Here is a 21729-nt window from a genome sequence, read left to right as displayed (position 1 = left end):
AATCAGCCACGGTATAACAGGTAATGGCACACTTTGGGGAGATTACTGGTCAATCTCCAGGCAAGCAAGCAGAGCTGTCTCTATGGAAATTGCTTTCGTCATAACACTTCCCATCAAGCCTGTGTTGGGGCTCTGGTCTCGCAGCGGAGGCAGACCCTTGACAGCACATAACAAAGATTGCTGGTGTACGAGATGACATTTACATAGAAATACAGCCCTGAAGCAATTGTTAATTTTATTGTACGTCTTACATAATCAGCGATGCAGCGTTCGACCAGAGCATTGCTGAATTTGAATGACTGACTTTTGCTTTTCTGTTGCGTGGTTTGTGTGTTCTAATGATGTTAGCAGCATTAATTTGTGGTATTGCTGTTGCTTTCCCCCCATGCATCTAGATTAGATACAACTAGATTACAAATGCACTCAATACCTGCAATACCTGCTTCTGTTTGTGTTACGTCTGTGGAGAATATTTTTGAGGCTGGAACGGTTAGACAGCTGGGCAGCAGTTTTCACATAGGTTCAGAGGCATTAATGTGGCCCTGCTTTGTCTTTGATGTTATTGCAGTGGATAAGAAGGAGGGAAAAGGAACAGACGCTTTCTACAGACGACAGCTTGCTAATTTTATATTCTGACATATCATTATCTGATGAGTGCATTCTTTGAACCCCTTTTGACGTGTGGCAACCAACCAGAATCCTAAAACCAGCACCATGCCTGGACTCATTAGCAAGGAGCGGCGGAACGCTCTGCCCCTCAGCGTCTCTGACATCACTTCCTGTGTCAGGGGCTACACTCTGGCCATGACAGCTTCCATGACTTATGAAAATATTGAGGACCATGCAATTGAGGGTGAGTACACTGCAGGAGATTGATTCAGTAATTAAACAACACAGTAAAAGGTTTGCTGGTAAAGGTCATGTGCAGCCTCTTGGGTTCTTCGCCAAATACTGAAGCGTTTAGGGTAGAATGTGTATCCCAGTCCCAGCAGTGGGCATTGTGTTCAAATTCAACAAGGGGGGTGGCAGGGAGGGACATTTTAATTTAAATTAAATTAATTAATGTTTTTGTATCCCTAAAAGTGGCATGTGTCTCATAACTTGCCTTGAAGTTACATCCATATGGAGTGAATATGTGTATACACTGCTTCTTTGCTTCTGGTTAATACCCTTATTTCTGTTTTTCCCTCTCCTACTGCCTTTTAGGAATCTTCATTTATCCACTGGAGGAAAACTCCACTGTTGTGGGGTTTGAGGCTATGATATCCAGTCAAATAATAACACTGCAAATCAAAGACAAGGCGAAAATTGATGACTGTTACCTTGATTGCTGCAATGCAGCTAATGGGGCCGTCCAGAGTGGCAGTGGTAAGAGTGAGCCTTGTCTTACATAGGTGTGTGAAAAGCCCACACATTGTTATCAAGTGGTCAGTATTTATAGACCCAGTTATGCAGTTATACAGATACAATTGAAGTAATTTAATGTTTTCTGTGGAGGACAGAAAAGCATCAGTTTGCTTTTTTTTATTTTGTTTTTTACAAGCCAAAATATGTACAGATGGGATGTGAAATAATAATGGCAATAACTTCATTTGTATAGCACTTTTCGAAAAACAAAATTTATAAAGTGCCTCACAATCACGACAAGTCAGAAACAAGGTTACACAAGAAGAGGACAGCAGCAAAAGCAAAGAAACAATTCTGGAAAGAGAAACATCTTTACCTGAAAGCACATCTGTAGAAATGGGTCTAAGTAAGAAGAGATTTAAAAGATGACACTGATAATGCCTGAACTCTTTGGGGAGGGCTTTCCAAAGAGTAGGTGTCCTGACAAGAAAAGCCTCCTTTAGTCTTAAGTCTAGCTTTAGGAATATCCACAAGACTCGAGAATCAGGAAAGTGGTGCACTGGCTCATGGGTTAGGAGGTCAGATATATAACTGAGGGCCAAAAGTGATCAGCTCTTAAAGTCAATTCTGAAACCAACAGGTTACCAGTGAAGTGATGCCAGAGCTGAGATGATGTGATGTCTTCTGCTTTCACCAGATAACATCCAGCTGGAAAAAATTGGTGTGACTTTTGATTTAGGCAGCAATAAAAAGAGTTGCTGTGGTCTAGACAAGAGGAAATAAAAGCGTGAACGACTTTCTCAGGATTGATGAACAATAAAAAGGGCTTAATTCTACAAATGGTTCTTAGCTGAACGAAAGAGGACTGCACAACTCTCTCCACCTGAACTTTAAAGGTTAGGTCAGCATCGGCACTCCTAAATGTCTGCTTTACCTTAGCTGGTAGAGTGCCAAATTCATTTCGAATGAAATTTATGGTATTATGGGGGCCAAATAGTACAATTTCTGCTACGTTTTAATTAAGATGTAAAAGAAACTCTAGAGCATCCAACATGTCATGTGAGTAAAAGTGGATAGAGTGGATCTAAATGTCTGAATTTCATTTATTTTTTCCTTCATCCTTTTGAAAAAAAACCATTGACCCCTAGAAAGTTATATGGGTTATAATCCCTGCAACATAGTGCACATTAACACTGTTTTTATTTAGCTCTTTACTAATCTAGTCTGGTGTTACAGGGCACATAGTGATGGATGAGGATTTGGAGAGGACAGTGTTAGTGGTTAACCTCGGGGTCATCCCTCCCATGGAGACCGTCAACATTCTAGTCAGCACCTCTTCCGAACTGTGCACCCTGCCCAGCGGGGGCATCAGGGTGTCGTCCCCCCCTGTGTGTACACCTCGGGTGCAGAGGACCATCAACGAGGAGCAGGGCCTGTCACCAAACTTCTCCAGAGCGTGAGTAAAAAAAAAAAAATTCAATTAAATATTATGCTTGCTTTGAAATAGCCAGCGCACCAAGAAAATTCCAGCACTATTTAATATTACACCATGTTACATTTGATGTATAAGATGTGTTTTGAACTTGGATTTGGCACTGGTTTTTTCATAAGATCTATATTCAAATTAGATATTCAGGGCCCCAAATGGAAATCTGATTATACAAATAAATGCTGATGAATTCATGGATGGTTACATTTCTCTGTCACTTTCAGGAGGGACAGGCATACCTGCGCCCCAAGTCCCCATGATCAAAATCCCAACTCCACCCAACTGTGCTTGGCCTCACTGCTGGAGGAGGAGGCCATCAACTCCATGGACTACGAGTTTAACTTCCAGCTGGAGATACGGGCTCCCTACCTCCTGGCAGGTTAGAGCGTTAACCGACCACTCTGATATGTTTGTACTGATATAGATGCTCCCAGTGGTAATCCACTGGTCAACTGAAGGACTGCACTCATAAAGTATCTTAAAAGAAAACACTGCTTTAGCCAGTTTGCATCATGGTGTAAATTGTAATCATATGTTGCCTTCTAGTTCTGTACTTCTGCATTGGAAGCTGTGATATGTAATTGTGATGTGTGATGCATTCAAATGCTACCAATTGGAAATAACAAAAACATGAACGCTGCACCAACACTGTTTTGTTTTATTTTCATGGCTCTTTTTGTACTTTTGTACTTGCTGCTTGTTCCACAAGCAGCTCCTTGCTGCTTGCTGCAATTTTGCACCTCAGGTATATAATTGTTTTTGTTAGGTTACTGGATGATGAATTGATGTTGCACATTGTTAAATGCTCTTCTAGACTTGGTTTTAGGACATTAGGCAGCATTTTTACACCCATAATTACCACTTTGTTGGGTTGTTTATATCTGCTCAACTTGTAACAGCACTTGAGGGCGTCAGTACATAAGTCTTAAAAAAACAATATTAAATATGGGCCCACAGAGTAAACGCAGAGCTATTGAATATCATTGTCCATCACCATGAGTCAAGAAGACATGATGAGTTGGGGACTTACTGTTTTTCATTACTGTTACGACTGGATTCACAGCCACTGGTTATTTAATCTGCTCTGGTGTTTTTTTTGTGTAGGAGTAGAGAGTCCTTCTCATGCCATCCGGGCTGATGCAGACCCGCAGGCCCGCTCTGCCACCAGCGTTGTCATCACTCTGGCTGACAAGTACACTTATGACTGTCCTGTTGAAATCCTCATCTACCCCAGCGGTAGGTACACAGGCTCAACATTCGCTCACAGCATGGCACCCCAATTAGTCTTTCCTTGACTCTGAAGTACAATATTTTGAAACCGTGTTTACCTCAGCTCTGTCAACCCACCGGCTAGTGCTCCACAGCCTCTATTCAGACGTTTCTTTATAAGCATGTAGTTAATCAGATCAGTGGCAAGGTGATTCACCGCCTCATTTTGTGTGTCTGCTCGGTAACAAACTGTCTACCTTCTATTAATGTATGACATGCCCGCCGAGCCAGACTCCATTTGTGGGTGTCCAATATCAGATGTTTTTCTTTTCCTTTCCTCTCTCCCTCATCTCTGTCGTGACCTATGTGTGAGCTAGTTGTCTCCCAGAGGCAGGAATGAGCCCCGGCCTTGCTTATCCAATAGGCCTCTTAAGAAGGCTTTGTCCACAAACAGACCTGAGGCCAGTGCGGTGCAATTGAATTCAACTCAGTGTGGTGCTGTGGTTTCAATCGCATCCAGGATGCTCAGTCCTTGCAGAGAGATGGGGGGAAACAGAGAAATGGAGTGCCTGCTTGAGGCTGCTTTAGCTCAGTATACTGTGTGTTGCAAAATTGACTCAAGAAGAGATTGTCTGTATTTTCATCATCAGCTTAGAGCAGTAATGGCCAGTATAATCAGAAAACACAGGTTTTGTGTCATAGAAATGATTAAAGGAGTAGAAAGGAAATTACAGTAATGGAAAGAAAATGATAGATTCTCACCCTTGGCCCCATTCTGAGTCCAGAGTCCCCAGGTTTTATTTATTTATCCGAGATCATTTATCTGGTTAGTTTTTTTTTCTTGACACCCTGCTGCAATAAAACACCCTTTAAGAGAATCACTGCCACAGTTAATCCTTATGTGAAACTAGAGATAATTTTGCACCGCAGATTGCCACACTTCCCCCCCCCCATGCTGCTACCTGCGGTCAATTCCAGGCATTGTCCATCTCCTTTATTATCAGGGTAATTGCTGCTAGCGCGTGTCGTCAGGTTGATGGAATGTCTATGTAATGCCCCATGGTGTCCTACCTTTAGAGCCCCATCTGCCACATGCGCTCATCGAGGACGGAGATATGACACAGGAGGAGTACGATGAGCATCTCCACGGCCGGAGCAATTTCATCAAGGCCACCAAGAAGGACTCCAGCAATGAGAGGAAAGTGAGTGTGTCATCGACCTCTCACATAGTAATAAAGAGAGGGAGCAGCGGCATCATGGTGCTGCATCAAAGACCACACTATCATAACGAAAGAGTTTGGGGAAGACTGGTGAAGATAGAACGTGATGGCGGTAATTCAGCCATCTTCTTGGTTATTGTCTTAAAAGTCTGGCAACAGTACGAATTTTTGGTCTGGAGAAAGCCATTGGAAGTTGAATATAGGTTTTGCCATGACACAATTTGCATAATTTAAAGAAGGAAAAATGAAACAAATAACAATAAAATAATCAAGTCATCATTAATGAGATGATTAAAAATGCATAGAGCTCTGATTTTGCTTCAGCCAGCCTGCAACAACATTACTAGTGCAATTTATACACTTATGAGAAAAAAAAGGGTGTGTCAGTGCAGCTTGTCCTTCATTCACTACATCTTAGCTGTGATTAGATTGTCAAGTGACCGGTGGACCTCAACAGGAGAAAGAGAGAAAGCACTTAGCCATAAAACCATCATGTGCGATAAAAAGGGGTTTCTATGGAAACCCTCCAAAGGCTCACCACATTCTGCCTGGATCTTCCTGCACATGCGCGATTGATGTGCTCTTTCTCCCTCTCCGACATTGGTTGGGTCTCTTTTTGGATGCTCCCCCCCAGTTAGCTTCTTTGAGTGTCGAATTACAGCTTGGATAAATTCATAAAAAGTCCAATTACTTCATGCTGACCGATCGCCCATAATTCATGCCTTTTCACTATCTGACTGTGTTGAGTTCTCTCTTTTTCTTTGGCCTTTTCTCCTTCTACACATAGGTAGATATCATTCACAAGCGTCTGCATAAGGACATCCTCCACAACCCTGTGGTCATGCTGAACTTCTGCCCTGATCTCAAGTCCATCAGCTCAGACCTGAGGAAGGTGCATGGCGAGTTCATCTTCCTCCTTGACCGCAGCGGCAGCATGAGCGGGGTTAACATCAATCGTGTGAAGGTACACAGCTAAGGTCCCTCTCAATACGGTGTGTGGCGTTATATTTGGTTTACTTGTATAGGGACAGATGCGAATATATTGATACATTAATGCACACATTGATAAACACATCAGTTTTATGTATCACACGCCATCACCAGTCCCTAGATGGGTTTTTCTTAAAAGAATACATCAAAATGTGTTGCATTTGACACCAAATACATTCAAATGTATACGTTTTAAAAGAAATGAAATATCTCATTGGAGGCAATGTAATTGGATTCTAAGCAACACAACCGCACTATTTCCTCAGTCTTTGGAGATTATATGGTTAGCCAACAGTTTGAAGTGAGGTACATGTAGACTAGTATGCTGATTAGGCAAATTGCTCGCTATTCACCAAAGGTGATCCAATTGCTATCTTTTAGAAAGCAATCTTTCAGGTATTACCAGACATTGTATTGGTTTTCCTCCACACCTCAGAGGCTCAGGATGCTCCCCGACTGAATTTTTAATGTGTCTATAACTGATTGGGCTGACTAGCTTGTGCAGCCACTTGTGCACCAACCCTGGCTTGTGACGCACTGCTTGACGTTCACTTGTGACTCACACTCACAGATTGGGTGTGTCTGACGCCACCGAGTCTGGGCTTAAGGCCAGGGTGGGCCTGATGATGATGTAATGACTCTTCACCTCTGTCTGTGATCTTTCAGGAAATACTGCAGAATACCTAAACAGCCTCATGACACTAAAATCAGTGGCAGTGCTCAAAAGCATTGATTTTTATATTTTTTGATACCTCACAGACACAGCGTGACTCGGTGTGGTCTTATGTGCTGTTCACCTAAATGAAGGTAGAAATAAGTGATACTCTTCTATGAATTGCCCCTCTGCTATAGAAGTGTAGCAGATAATGGATATGGCGATATTATGTGGTGCTGTTTCAAAGCCTTTAGCTTGAGAGGAAATGCTGAAATGGAGCCTATTTGCTCCTCTTCTTGAGAATGACACACTTGAATGCCAGGAAGACAACTGCGTAGATGAGCATGTACCCACTGAACCTGAATCAGTAGAGCTGTTTAAACAGTTGTATTGCAGGGGAAAGATGTGTGATCAAAACGGTCAACATGAACTATAGGATGTAACGAGCAGAAAGGAGTTGCTGTCTTATTCCTTTATCATTTCAAATATATTTATCTCTTTATAGTCTTCCATATGGTGGCCTTGGCCTTAATGTGCATTGTGTCTGTTTCTCAGGATGCCATGATGGTGATTCTGAAGAGCCTTGTGCCTGGCTGCCTTTTCAACATCATAGGCTTTGGCTCTACGTTCAAGTCACTATTCACCACCAGCCAGAACTATGAGGAGGTATAGCAGCTCTGTATGATTAAAGGAGATAATATCTACCTTAACTGCCAGTTTTCACTATCTCTTAGCTGCTTTCCAGTGCTAAAAACAGCGATGAAAAATCTGATACTGTGGATCTATATTAACTCAAGACGCATCAGTATATGTTCTCCCCTCTTCTTTCCTCTTCATGGTCCAGGAAGCCCTGGGTCTGGCTTGTGAGTATATCAGGAAAATCAGAGCTGACATGGGGGGAACCAACATCCTGGCACCGCTCAGCTGGATCCTGAGGCAGCCGATGTACAGTGGTCACCCCCGCCTGCTCTTCCTGCTCACCGACGGGGCTGTCAGCAACACAGGCAAGGTTATCGAGCTGGTACGCAGCCATGCACGCTACATCAGGCAAGTATTACCATTAACCCACTCAGCCTGTCTACTGGACTCTATCTTGAGTTTTAGAATACCTGTGCTCAGGTGATTGGGGGGAAAAAATCATTATTGTATGACAAATTACTTTTGACAGCGTCATTATTGTGCCTTTTTGACACTTTGGCAACCTTTGTCATTCACTGTGGGCTCCAAACCCATTACAAAATGAGCCATTTGAGTGTGAATCATATCCGCAGGCACTACAATACATACCCAAAATTGATATGGATGGGTGTCTGAGGTAGCTGGATTGAACATAACAACGTTATCAGAAGCCACTGCAGCGGCAGCAGCACTGGCACAGAAGATTGGATATGCTGTATTAAAGCAAATGGCTCTCAATAATAAATGCACCCTTTGTTTATACTTATTATGCAAATAGCACACACACAACTCATTGATAACATGTAATCAAATCTAAGGGATTGTCAGGGGCTTAAATGCAACCCCTGGTTATTGAGCTAAATCCTCTCAAAATTAAACCTGGGAAAATGTCTCAGTGTAGTACCGTATACTGTCAGTACAAACAGTCTGTCAGAGGGGCAACATCTTATGTTGATACCTATTCTAGATAAAACAGCATTTTTTTTAAAACGTACAGCCACAATAAGGAAAAGGGAATGCTCCCTGCAGGGCGCTAACACCAGCTGTCAACTGAGAGTGAATGCCGGCGGCACAATAGATGCGCAGTATAGAGGGAAATCATTTCATTTTGCCACATAATCTCACACTGTGAATACCTCTCCTGAGTCATTCTGGAAATAATTGACTTTTGTCTTCCCCCTTTTAATGGATGAGTGCCCCCAGATGATTGCATTAGTAACACAGAGCTTGGCCAATTCATCCACACATCCTGGGTCATTATCACACTATGCTTACAAATCAGCACAACCAGTCAGAGACCAGAGCAAATAACAGTGACTCTCTGTTCCAAAAACCCATGTCAGATTTGTAGCTATGCAAAAGGTCACATTTCCTTTTTAATCTATACTCTTTGCCCCCATCAAATATGCACAGGGCCATATCTGGTGGCATGAGATCGCTATCTAATCTGTTTGTGAGGAATGGAATTGACAGACCTACGGCTTTAACCATGATGAAAACACTGCATCAGCAAACCTCCCTGGAGAACCTTGAGAAGCTGCAGGCATGCCTTAACTTTCCAGAATGAAAGATAATTTCCTGCTTGGCTCTGTCTAGGTTTTCCACGGGTGTATTTGACATATTAGATTATTTATGGAACTTTGTTATGGGTTTGTGTATTATATCGTGATGCACCACAGCATCTCTTAGCTCTGTGAAAAAGTACACATCACTGGGAGATGCCTCTTATTAGGCTCCCATATCTCGAGATCTGTCCATGGAGCTGCAGTGTTTGCTGTGTTTGTGCAGATGTTACACATTCGGCATCGGACGGAACGCGTGCAGGAGGCTGGTGCAGGGCCTGGCGACTGTTTCCAAAGGAACAGCGGAGTTCTTGGCCGAGGGAGAGAGGCTGCAACCCAAGGTACTTATTTCAAATGACATGTGTATCCCTCTCTGCGACAGCCAGCTATTGAAGGTCACTGGGGGGCCATTATGCAGCGGTTGCAAAGTGTTGAGTGCCTGCCACTGTTACCAATTAGTAAATCATTCTGTCAACGAAAACAGTCATTAAAAATTGTCCCCTTGACAGCAAAACACTCACTTTATGTATTAGTCGGGCCGTATTTTATATCTGAGACGAAGAAACCCAATTTATTCTGTCTAGAAGGATTCGAGTTTCAGTTTACTTACTTTTACTCCGCAGATGATAAAGTCCCTGAAGAGAACCTTGTCTCCGGTACTCAGTGACATTACCATCGAGTGGCTCTTCCCCGAGACCAAGGAAGTGCTGCTTTCCCCTGTGGGCAGCACCTTCCTCTTTCCTGGGGACCGTCTGATTGGCTACAGCGTGGTTTGCGACACCACCCGCTACCACTCCAACCCCAAGTCTGTAAGTGTCTGTAAATGATGATTTTCCGTGCTTCCCATTTCGAAAAGAGAAATCTTAGTAATCTTAATTTTTAAACTTTTGTTCTATGTTCAGTTCGCTAAAGAAAAACAACGTTAAAAATATCTGTCGAAACTCTCTGTTCCCTCTGAAAAGTGAGTCCTACTGACATGAATAGGACTGAGGCTGAGTGTGAATTAGCTCTCTATCAGGCCTTGTGAATAGGAGTACATTGAAGCACTTGACTCGGATGTGTCACTTACTCAAACTCTCAACAGGATAAGAGGAGGCGATACAGCATGATGCGCTCCAATGAGTCAGCCAGCTCAGTGTTCTACCACTCTCAAGAAGAGGGTTTTGACAGTCAGGGGTCCCACAGGGAAACACACTCTGGCGCTCTGTATGACTTCTACCAGGACTCCCTGTCAGAGAGCAGCCCGCTCAGCGTAGAGCAAGACACCATGGGTAAGAAGCCATATGTTTCGTAAAAGAGTTGTTATTTTTGTTGTTATACCGCTGTCTTGAAGTGATAATCTGCGTATTTTGGTTTTGGTGACATCTTTGGTGATAAGCGGTCATTGCTGTTTTTGCGCTGCACTTGCCAGATATCACCTGTCAATCAAACAGTGTGTCCAGTACTGTGACGTTGTTTTCCTTGGATTTTCTGTTGATGCAGTTTGAGTTTCTGTAGGTGGCGCTCTTTTCTGTCTGTTCAGCCATGGTTGCTATCACAGCTACCCAGTTCTTCTATTTACCCAAAACAAACTGCTGTTGCTGCTACCTGAAGTGTAAAATACATACATTGTCTGTGCGCCAGAGGATTTTTCCTGGGAATGCCCTACCAGACACCGGGTGTTTAGAACAGCAAATGTAAAGGTTTTCATGAACTGGCTATAGGTTGAATCACTATTGTGTTATATCAATCTCCGATAGAGAGGAGCAAAATTAACATTTATTCTATGATCTGGCAGTCTATTTGGGTGTGTCAGGGTGTATTTGTGCTCAGAATGTCTTCATGTCTTTGAACGAAACTTCAGGGATGGACAGTAAGACCTCACCGAGGAGGCGCGCATACAGCACCAACCAGATAGTGGACTACAACCCAGCGAAGAAGGTGTACACCCCCAGTGACCCCAGCTCCGTGGTGGGGAAGAACCCTCTGAGGAGAGCTAAAGTCCAGGAGCTGATTGGCCAGACGAGCCCTGAGCACGGGATGCACTGGAAGAACGACTACCAGGTGTGGCCCCAGACACGGAATACAAAATTAATTTGATTGCTTGTAAGGTGATCCATATTGGTCTAATTCCTAAAATTTAATGGAATTTTACGTCAACAGTGGAGTTATTTCTGTTTTTGTCCCAGTGACGCAGACAATTTAGTTGCAGTACACAGATTCAAAGCCAGTGCGCTCAAACTGAGCTTTCTTGCAAGAAATTTAAGATTTGCTCTTAGTTTGATGTTACACGTACACACATCCAGATACAAGCACATAATAAGCCACAATCTCTTATAGTTATATAAGCAGGGAAATTTTATTTTATATCCTATTACAATTTTCATTTTGTCCTCTCCAAATGAGGAATAATGGGTTGAGAAACAGACAACTGACCCTCGTCTGGGCTGGAGTGTAATAAAGAATACAAAAGAGGAATGTGCTCTCTTCGGTAATGAGGGCCAACATTGATGAATGATAATTAGGTTGGAATGTTGCTTAGGGAGCGTCTCAGTATAATCAAACAAAACTCACTCGTCTGTGGGGAAATTACATCTTCTCTATTGCATATTAACCTGAGGATCCAGTATAATCATAAGAATCCAAAGATGGAGTATTATGACTATAATCTATATCTTGCTTAATATGTTCAACAACAATATGTCAATCACTGAATATATAATCATTACAAAAAATGCTTCTGTTGCTGTGAATGCTGCAGATAGTGAATTAATTTGAATTATTCTAGGGAGGCTATAGTATTGCACAAAACCACATCTTATCCATCTGACCTATATAGATGTTTCCATGTTGTCCAAACTATTTTATGAGAGGTAGGAATTATTTTTGAACGTGAGCATCGGAACTTGTTTCTTATTTCGGAATAAGTAGTCTACAGTCTGCAAATCACTTTTAAGTTGAACTTAGAAATAAGACCTTGAGTGATCGTGGTAAAATGACCAGAATTCCAATCAGCAGATGAAGTCACAGTAACTTAGATTAGAAAATATTAAAATATTGTTTTACGCATGCTGTCACAAGCCGATGCCAATCATCTTCCACCAGGCTATTTTGACTGAATAATCAATCGTGTTTTCTGTTGTATTAAGCCGCAGCTGGCGAGCCTGTGTGCCACATCTTCCAGGGGACGTCCTGCCAGCTGCCACAGGCCTTTCCCTCAGCAGGAGGGGCTTCTGCAGCAGGAGGCTGACTCCGAGCCTCATTTCCATCCCCAGGCCAACCCTCTGCCCGGTAGCAGCGTGCAGCCTGCCGCTTGCAGCACCACTGGGGAAGACGGATCAAGATCCTCCACCGACAGCCCGTCTGTCGGCAGCATCGGAGATATGGGTTAGACCAGAGCAAGGAGTGGCACTATTCACTCACCGGCAGTCATTTTTATGGGAAAGAGTTCAGAGGATGACTGAGATATCTTAAAAAGAGTATCAAAAAGTTGAATATATCCGCACATCTCTTAAAGCAACTGAGCATTTTAAAGTTGGATTGGAGTCTGTACTTGAAGCATGTTTAAATACTACTATAATAATAAAGACATAGTGATATAGCATCATGAGTGTGCCATGTGAGTCCATAGCACATTACTTACTATATTATTAAACTGACTGCACTTGCTACATATGGCATGAAAGGACTGACATGTGCATGAATCATTTGTCAGACACATTATGACTCTAACATAATAAAGGATTATGTCAAAGCAATTATCCTGTCAAATCTCAGATGAAAAAAACATAGAATCATCTTGTAGTCAAATTACAAACCCTTGAATTCAAGCCAAGACCAAATTACAGTGGAGTTTTTTGAGTCTGTCTGTGTCGACGTCCTTAAAAGTTTCAGTCAAAACAGAGTTCTTCCTAAATCTCAGTTGAGAACGGCTGTGCTCACAGTGGCAGTTAGTCAGGGACCTTGCCTCAGTACTTCGGCAGTTGCCTGAAGTGTCTTCACGAACGATAGAGCAGAGAGGCGGCGTGTAGGGAAGACAGGAAATGTTCTTCTATATTTAGTAAATTAGCCAGGAAATGAATAAAACCAAAGAGCTTGCTTATTAGCAAACAGTTATTTGTGGGCCATTAGAGCAGGTTGAGCACATGCAGAGAGCTTCGGGCTTATAGCGAGTGATAAATTAAAATGAACACACCGCCAGTTCAAGCCACAAATCCAGTCACAAGTGATCAGTGTCAAGTAACAAGTACAAGTGGAATCTGAATCCAAGTGGAGTCACAAGTTACAGAAATTGAGTCACAAATCGAAAGCCTTGGACTCAAGTTCTGCAACCTTGGAAAGAGTAAATACACAGTGAGGGCAAAAAATCACATCCAGGGATGAAATGTTGCTCCTGTCATATTTCAGACGGCTACGGCCACCAGTTATGCGAGGCAGAAACCCCGCAGGAGAGCCACGTGTCAGACCTGGGTGATGCCACCCGAGGGAAAGGCGACTGCAAGGCCGTGGTGTCGGGACTGTTGTGCGGGAAACCGGTGAAGTGGGAGGTGGTCTTCGATATCGAGCCCTACCTGAACGGCCGGGAACGCGAGGAGAAGGTCCACGAGGAGCTGTGGAACGAGACCTTCCACCACCTGGCCGGACACTCCATCATACAGGACTTTGAGCACATGGCGGACAAGGAGTGCGAGATTGAGCATGGTGCGCTATTGCTGTATTTCAGTGTTCATAGGAAAAATTTAGGGATGTTGAGCACATTTGAGGATTTGAGGACTATGCAATGAACGCTTTTCTTAAAGCGAAAATCGCTCTATCATCCACTTATGTCTTATTTGTGTTCAAAATGAAATAATACGTTGTGTTTATATTTCACAGGCTCTGGCAGGAGGTACCAAATATATGCTATTCACACCAGCAAGGCCTGCAATATACTAAGCAAATACACAGCGTTTGTTCCCATTGATCTGGACACTAATGAGTATTTGCAGACATCTATTGAATACATAAACTCTGGTAAGTCATATGGATTTAATGTGTGGAAGTTAAGATTACTTATAGAACCTGTTCTTTGAATAGGGACTCGCAATAACGCTGTCCTCAGTACTTTAAGCAAAAATAGCAACCTTTATTCCTATGATTTTACTTCAGCTAGGGAAGGAAGGAGACTCTAATCTGTGTTGTCATGTCTTTTATGTCAAGAGGCGTAACCTGGAACCTCACAGACAATGAATTGGAGACTGACTTTGTGGACAAATTAACATTCAAATGAGCTTTATATCTTTGCAGTTATGAGCCAGAAAATGTAAAGTCACCCTGGATGTGCCATTGCGTCCATAAAATCCTTCTCCCATTCACTGTCGATGGAGCAATTGGCTGTCTTGTTTATTATAGCTTATAGCTTTGGGAGAGACTTACTTGTGTCCACACATTGAGACTGCACCGTTTAAGATCAGCCTAGATCAAATATCATATACATAAAAAGCTATTGGGTGTTTCAGGTGAAGGTCTGAAGAGGGGCTCCCACTCCAGCTCTCGTTCAGGCAGCAGGAAGAACAGGGGGTACTCCATCGGACTGGGCCGCTCTCAGTCCGGCTGCATGTCAGAGGAGGCTGAAGACGGCCTGCTGCCCAACAGTAAGACTGAGGCTGTGTGTCTACATGGGACCTGTGTTTACAGCATTGGCTTCTATTTGCATTTACATGACATATTAGGTATTTAGCTGATACTTTTAATCCCAAGTGACACATGTTCTTAACGTGGACCCCAGGAAGAGTAGCTGTTACCTTGGTAACAACTAATGGGGATCCAAATAAACAATAAACAATAAACACAGCGAGTTCAGCAGTAGAAGGAGCTTCAATTTATTATTCACCAAACGATCATGTGAGAGCAAAGTGCTAGGAAAAGAAATAAAATGAGAGCTCAAGAAAGAGATAGAAGGGATTTTCTTTTTTGAGAGAGAGCAAGTGGAGTGAGTAAAGAGGGAATATCATTCAGGGGGTGAAGGTGATGTGAAGTACTTCTCGAAAAGATGAGTTTTCTGCTTGGGGCAGAAGATTTATGTTTATATGTATTATTATTATTTATCTTTGCTTGAAATGGAAAGCATGCGGTCTTGCGTGCGCTCACCAGCACTGAGAGCTGCGCGTGTTTTTCAGCACTCGCCATGCTGCGTGGTGAAAGATAAAAATACTTAAACTTCAGCAAAAGGGCACAATATTTAAAACTGGTTTGCAGTAGTGGCATAGCAACAGCAGGAGCCAGGACTAGCGCACTCTTCGATCATCTGCTTAGCACTGCCAGTCAAAAAAACAAGTGCACAGTGGAGACAGACCCTGATGGATCATATCAGTCCTGTCAAATAATGCTGGTTATATTCACCAGACTCATGTACAGTTTGGTTTTGGGGAAATGCAGGGAATGAGTTTGTAAGGAAAAAAACGGTTGATACTTTTGACATCAAGAACTTTGTTGACACTTTTCAAGTTAGATTATTAGAAATCTTTTGAATCAATGTGTTAGGTGGCGAGGATGGGCTCTCTCCATGCAGCACCCCCTCTTCCTCTGGTTGGGAGAGATGCAGCTTCGCAGAGGGTAAGTTCAACATGTCAAGCAGTCCATGAATGTGATGATGTCTCTCATCAATTTGTCTCCATCAAGACCCTTTAGACAAACTGTCAGGCAGTCTCTTGTCATTTTCTGCGGAACGTCGTTTTATTGTTCCAAATGTGAAACATGAGATTATTGACATTTCAGTCCCCTTTGTGGTGAGAGAAGTCAACGCAATTTTGCGGTCTACACTGAGAAGCCCTGTATAGCTCCTTTCTACAAGCACATATGGAACATGCACGCACACACGAACACACACGCACACACACGCACACACACGCACACACACGCACACACACGCACACACACATATAGTAAAGGTTAGCTTGGAGAGAGATGGCTGCTAGGCTGTATGACCTCTGCTGTCACTGTTAGATCTCAGTGGGTGTCTTTTACCTCTTGACTGTGAAAGAGTCAGGTTGAGAATTAAATAGAAAAGTAACATATCACAGCTTTGTTTCTCTCTCTCTCTCTCTCTCTCTCTCTCTCTCTCTCTCTCTCTCTCTCTCTCTCTCTCTCTCTCTCTCTCTCTCTCTCTCTCTCTCTCTCTCTCTCTGTCTCAGCCTCCCAGAGGAGTCCATCTGTGACCTCTGACCAGTCACAGAAATCGGTGGAGAGCCTTTTTTCTGCCAGGTGGGGTGATGTAGGGTGTCATGCTGAATTGGAGACTGTCTGGCACCATAAATACACTGTTGCTGCTAGCAGTCCTACCCCCACATAAGCTGACTGAGCAAACACAGACACTTCAATGAAATCAGCGATTCATACCTTGGTCATCTATAATATAGAAATTCCTATTCTGTTTAACTCTTCTCTATCCATTTCTGTGGCCTGATCTTGATTTTCTAGAGGATGCTATGTCGAGGTCATGTGTCAGGGCAGCACCGGTCTATTCCACAATGTCAGATGAATGGCCCTTTCTTCTCCTTTCAAAAGGAAAAAATACCTCATTTAAAAAACTTGCCCTTGATGTAAAGGATTTCTATTATCTGACAATCTTCAGATGGACCAGAGTAATCAAAGGAAATGATTACTATTCTTGACAGTGACTGGTGTGTTCGTTTTTTTTTTTTTTTTTCATTTGATGAATCCACAAAAGGAATGGAATGGAAAGGAATGTAATAGACCTGATGGAAGCAGTAGATAAAAGCTAAGAGAGGTGTGTGTTACATAATGCACTGTGGTTTATATCTGTCTCTCCCTCTCTCCTGCAAGACTGGCCCTCAGCAGGACTCGCCTCCTGACTCGGGCCGCCAAAGGATTCATGTGTCGATCACACAGCAAGTCGGGTGATTCAATTGGAGAAAGTGACAACGAGAACAAAGACTACATTCCTCTGGTGGGTATCAGATCCATAACCTTAAGTGCACCCGGAGTGCTAGATGTATGTATAGTGACTGCTTAAGTGAATATTCTGTCAATCTGCATGGTACTCAGTTTAACTTTTTCTTAGGTCTTCAAAGATATGTACACATTTTGGGGTATGTCTTACACTGAATGGTTTACTTGTAAAATAAAAAAAAAAAGCCTTGACTTGGCTTGTGACTGAAATTGTTGCTGCTTTGAATCTATCAGGGAAAATGTATAGTGTTTGCTTTTCCACAGGTGTCGTTGCAGTTGGCTAGCGGGGCTTTTCCCCTGGACGCAGCTCTGTGCGATGCCATTAACGTGCCCATGGACAAGCTGAAGTGGACCTCCCCCTTCACCAGCCACCGGACCAGCCTGGGCCACCTGTCTCACTCGGGCAGCCGGCGGGCTGAGAGCACCGATGACGGACGCAAGTCGCCGTCTGAACCGGAAACGTCTCAGCAGCAGCAGCAGCCTGCAGAGCTGGTCGTCAGCAGCCACAGCCCTTCTCCTCTGATCAGGAGTCCCCGGACCGAGACCGGGCCTTCCTGTTTGGTCAGCCCATCCGGCTCCTCCACTGCTGAACCCCCTCTCTCCCCCTACTCCCCGATAGACAGCGGGCGGGGTTCTGAGTCAGAGAGCCTGGAAACACCCCCGGCAACAGCCTCCCCCGGCGCCGTGCTGAGGAGGATGCTCGACCCAGAGAGCATGGTGTGGGCCACAGCTGTGGCTCTGGCCTGGTTGGAGCACAGCTCAGCCAACTACTTCATAGAGTGGGAACTGGTAGCCGCCAAGGCCAGCATGTGGTTGAGCGCCCAGAGCATCCCGGAAGGCCGGGATTTAGCCTCCATCAAGGCTGCTGCCAACCAGCTCTTCATCATCCTCAGACACTGGGATGAGAACCTGCAGCTCAACATGCTCTGTTACAACCCTAACAGTGTCTGACTGATGACATGGACCTTTGAAAGTACTTAATCCCACATGATACTATGCTAACTGAGGCTGTACTATTCTTTGTTCTACAGTATGCCTTCTGGAGTCTGATTTTGTTGTTGCAATTGTGAGCATTGTGTAATTGGTCTTTTCTTCTGTTTGTGTGATACTCCTCCGAACATATCACAGGCTCTTCAGAGGCACCATGTGCAAGCTATTACCTCGCCGGTGCCATATACTGTAGCTGGGTCCCTGCTAGCATGGGATCTGATCAGAGTTATGCCAGAGATTTGAGTTTCACTGAGAAGAATGTCAGTGTTTAATAGCTAGCATGCTGGACCGCTGACCATCAACAACTGAGAAAATCTATTATTTTCATCATATTGATGTCTGGTTATGGAGAGGATGCTGCAAATCAATGCTAAGAGAAAGCTGTTCCAATCATTTATGTTCTATATACTGTTTTTAGATCTTGACAGTGATTTCTGAATGCCTTGTGTTGTGAAAAAAGATGTTACATGAAAAGACTATCCGGGTGCCGCTAACTTACTAGCAATGCTACCAGTCTTTCTCAAAGCCTGTTTGCATCACAGTGTTATTAATTCTTGGCATTTTGCAGTCTGATGACAACAGAGAAAGTAAAATATGCAAAAGGCTAGACAAAATACAAAATATATGTAAAGATTTGGCTCTATGAATACATATCCCGCTAGCATGTTACTTCTTGTTTCTGGATACATATTTTTTTCACTTCTCTGGGTGTGTCTATCTCACAGTAGAGGTTCTGATCAAGCAGCTGTTTTGCTTTTCAGTTCAGAGGGAGTGACAGACTTGAGCGATATGGGCAGTGATGAACAGTCCTACTCTGTGAATGCGATGAGAGGCCCTTGCTAGTCTTATTACTCTCACAACTCATCTACCGCAAGTGCCTAACCATGGTTTAAAAGTCTGCAGAATGTGTAGATGTGTTTCTCTTGTAATCTATTCATTAAATTCTGTTTTTATGTTTCCTTCCTTGCAGTTTTATCAACTTGAATAACGACCAGTTCTTTTTTCTCAAATATTGTCTTTCTTTTTCTTTCTTTCTTTCTTTCTTTCTTTCAAAGCATGTTCTCTTCAAGCATGTTTCAGTATTTTGCTTTTTCCTCTCCCCTATTCCATTACAGTGTTGTTTTTTACTCAGGTATATTTTTTTCCACTCAGGCTGAGTTGCATCTATCCTCCTGCATGGGCACAAGTGTTTATGTTATGATGTTTCATGACTGGATTGCGATGTTGGGACCAATTGTGCAGCATTTTTGCGCTCTGAGATGAGAAATAGATGTCAAACAGTAATATTTTAGTGCTGTAATTGCAGTGACAAGTGCACCTGTAATTGTGATAAGTTGTATTTTTCATGTATTGGGGTCAGTTGTATAGTACAGTACCTTTCAAATTTGCCGTATGTGTCTTTTAAAATGATTGTTGACTGTTTGAGGCTGTTGAAAGCTTCTGGTGTGCGTTTATAAATGTCTATGCTATGACAAGCTCTGCAGGTGCATGTAATAAAATCTTTCCACACCCAACCTCAAGGTGACATCAACTGCATCAGGTGTATTTCTTCCCTGGGTTACACAGCCTGTGCCTCATTAACAACAAGAGGAACCATACGACCCCCTTTGAAATCAAAGAGCTCATTAGGGAAACAAGACATCAGCAATACTACCCACCCGATTACATGGTAAAGCATGTACACGAACAGCATGTATATGATGTCTAACAAATCGAGGGAAGGAGGGAGAGTTAGAGAGGGAGAGTGAAGGACTGGAGAGAGAGAGAGACAGATGACAGACTGAGGTTTAGGTAAATGACAGCTCATTAAGGTAGTGCCAGATGATAGCCATCTTCAACCCTGCTTCAGAGATCAAACAAAACACAAACACTTCCCACTGGTACACGCTGCTTTGAAGAGCAACAGACCTATAAAAGCCCCCCCCCCCCTTTGGCATTATTGGAAGATGTTGTGCAGTGTTTCTACAGATTTGCATAAATTACATTATCTGACAATGTACTGAGAGATGCATTGTGGTTATATATACTGTATATTTGAATGCAACTGCAAACATAACATACCTATTAATTTCCCCAATACAGTGTCCTGCAAATGATCTTATAAGAACTTTTGACGTGTGTTGTTGCTAGGCTACTGCCTCTGTAAGATATTGTAAGAGAGACTCTATTGCCTGAACTAATTTCATGACATTTACAGTATATCTAAAATGAACTAATATCTATTTATTTTTTAGCGAACACAGTAGAGTTTGCTTGAAACAAAAGCTAATAGTCTTTGCATGGACTCAGTTAGTTGGGAAAGGAAAAACATGTAGTCTCTCTCTGCAAACTAATTATTCTATGATGCAGAGCGTGCTCCACAGAATTTTGTGCTAATTCACTGATCACGATGGGTTAATTAATCCAAAGACTAACAGGAATATAGAGATATGACATAGGTAGCAATTCTTTTTTATCAATAATGATACTTAGGTTTTATGACATCAGATCAATATCCAATAGGGGAGGAAAGTATGGGTCTTAACATGAATCTACTGTTGTTCCCATGTCTGATGGTTTGGCTTTTGCAATTAGAAAGGTCTCCATAGCAACTGCAGGATCTGTACCCATGTTTCTGGCATGGAGTCTTGGATAATTCACAGGCATTTTAATGAGACAGGTACTCTATGGGGTTAAGTTTAAGGAAGGCGGCTGATGAATATGCATGAGGACACAGGGACAGTGGTCACAGGACAAGTCCCCTCTCTGCACCTCTGGCTGTGGGAGACTGGAAGAGCCTACAGTAGTATTTGGTCTACAGCTTGAGGCTGATATCCTCTAATTTGAGCTTGAATTGAAACTCTCCTGGGATGTTGCAGCCTCGAATATGGGTTGCTATGGTTGCAGTATCAAAATGACAGCAGCGCAAGGTACTTTGATTGTAATTAAAACAGCACATCACGGCCAAATGTGCAGACTGACCGTTGATCGTCGCTGGCTCTCTCACTGGTTGCAGGAATCAGCCAAAAATGTCACAACAAGAGGCAATACTCATGGTTCTGCAAGTCCCACAAATATGACACGGTAAACTACAGCAAGATCATTTGACTGGTTAATGCTAACACCCTATTACATGGAAAAGCATGTGCATGTGCTGTCTAACAAATGGAGGGAAGGAGGAAGAGAGAGTGAAAGGGGAGAGGAATACAGAGACAGAGTGGTCCATCACCACAGCTAATTAAAACAGAGCCAGATGATACCTATCTCCATCCCTGTCTGAGAGAAGCAATTCTCAGGGTTCGACAGGTTTCACAAACATGACAAGGAAAACAGCAGCAATATCATACGGATGGTTAATGATGACATGATGCATGTTACACCCTATTACATACGCTGCTGCTCAGTATTTCCATTATTCTTCATTTTTTCCTCAATTTTTGTTATATTGAAACCAAACTTAGTACCGCTGTGCAAGGTGATGTCTTTGACAGTCATGACAAGTAGCAAATGAATAAAGCACTGAAATTGAATTAGAATTGCTTCAATTCAGGGATACAATGATTCATATCTTGTACATATCTGCCATCTTTTGAACACTTCCTTATCATTTCCCACACTAGGGACTTGCGTGCTCTGCATACCTAGTGTCATGCCATTTGGAAGTATATATGGTTCATCAGA

The 21729-nt window shown here is 42.9% G+C and overlaps 1 protein-coding gene across 1 annotated transcript; it reads left to right on the top strand.

Annotated features, from left to right (window-relative positions):
- The first annotated feature begins 714 nt into the window (after positions 1-714).
- vwa5b1 (von Willebrand factor A domain containing 5B1) lies at positions 715-18030 on the top strand. The gene is made up of 21 exons (XM_071903311.2): positions 715-853; positions 1207-1368; positions 2584-2803; positions 3061-3215; positions 3941-4072; positions 5123-5247; positions 6053-6229; positions 7466-7576; positions 7755-7957; positions 9377-9491; positions 9774-9959; positions 10235-10421; positions 10994-11193; positions 12279-12516; positions 13537-13830; positions 14005-14142; positions 14628-14762; positions 15652-15723; positions 16302-16371; positions 16954-17077; positions 17344-18030. Exons 1-21 carry the CDS (start codon positions 715-717, stop codon positions 18028-18030), a joined length of 3870 nt encoding a protein of 1289 aa, XP_071759412.2.
- The last annotated feature ends 3699 nt before the right edge of the window (positions 18031-21729 follow it).

Source organism: Centroberyx gerrardi, chromosome 14 (genome assembly GCF_048128805.1).
Source record: "Centroberyx gerrardi isolate f3 chromosome 14, fCenGer3.hap1.cur.20231027, whole genome shotgun sequence".
In the NCBI taxonomy this organism is placed as follows: Eukaryota; Metazoa; Chordata; class Actinopteri; order Beryciformes; family Berycidae; genus Centroberyx; species Centroberyx gerrardi.
The sequence above is the reverse complement of the archived record's forward strand: the minus strand, read 5'-3'. Positions and strand labels throughout refer to the sequence as shown.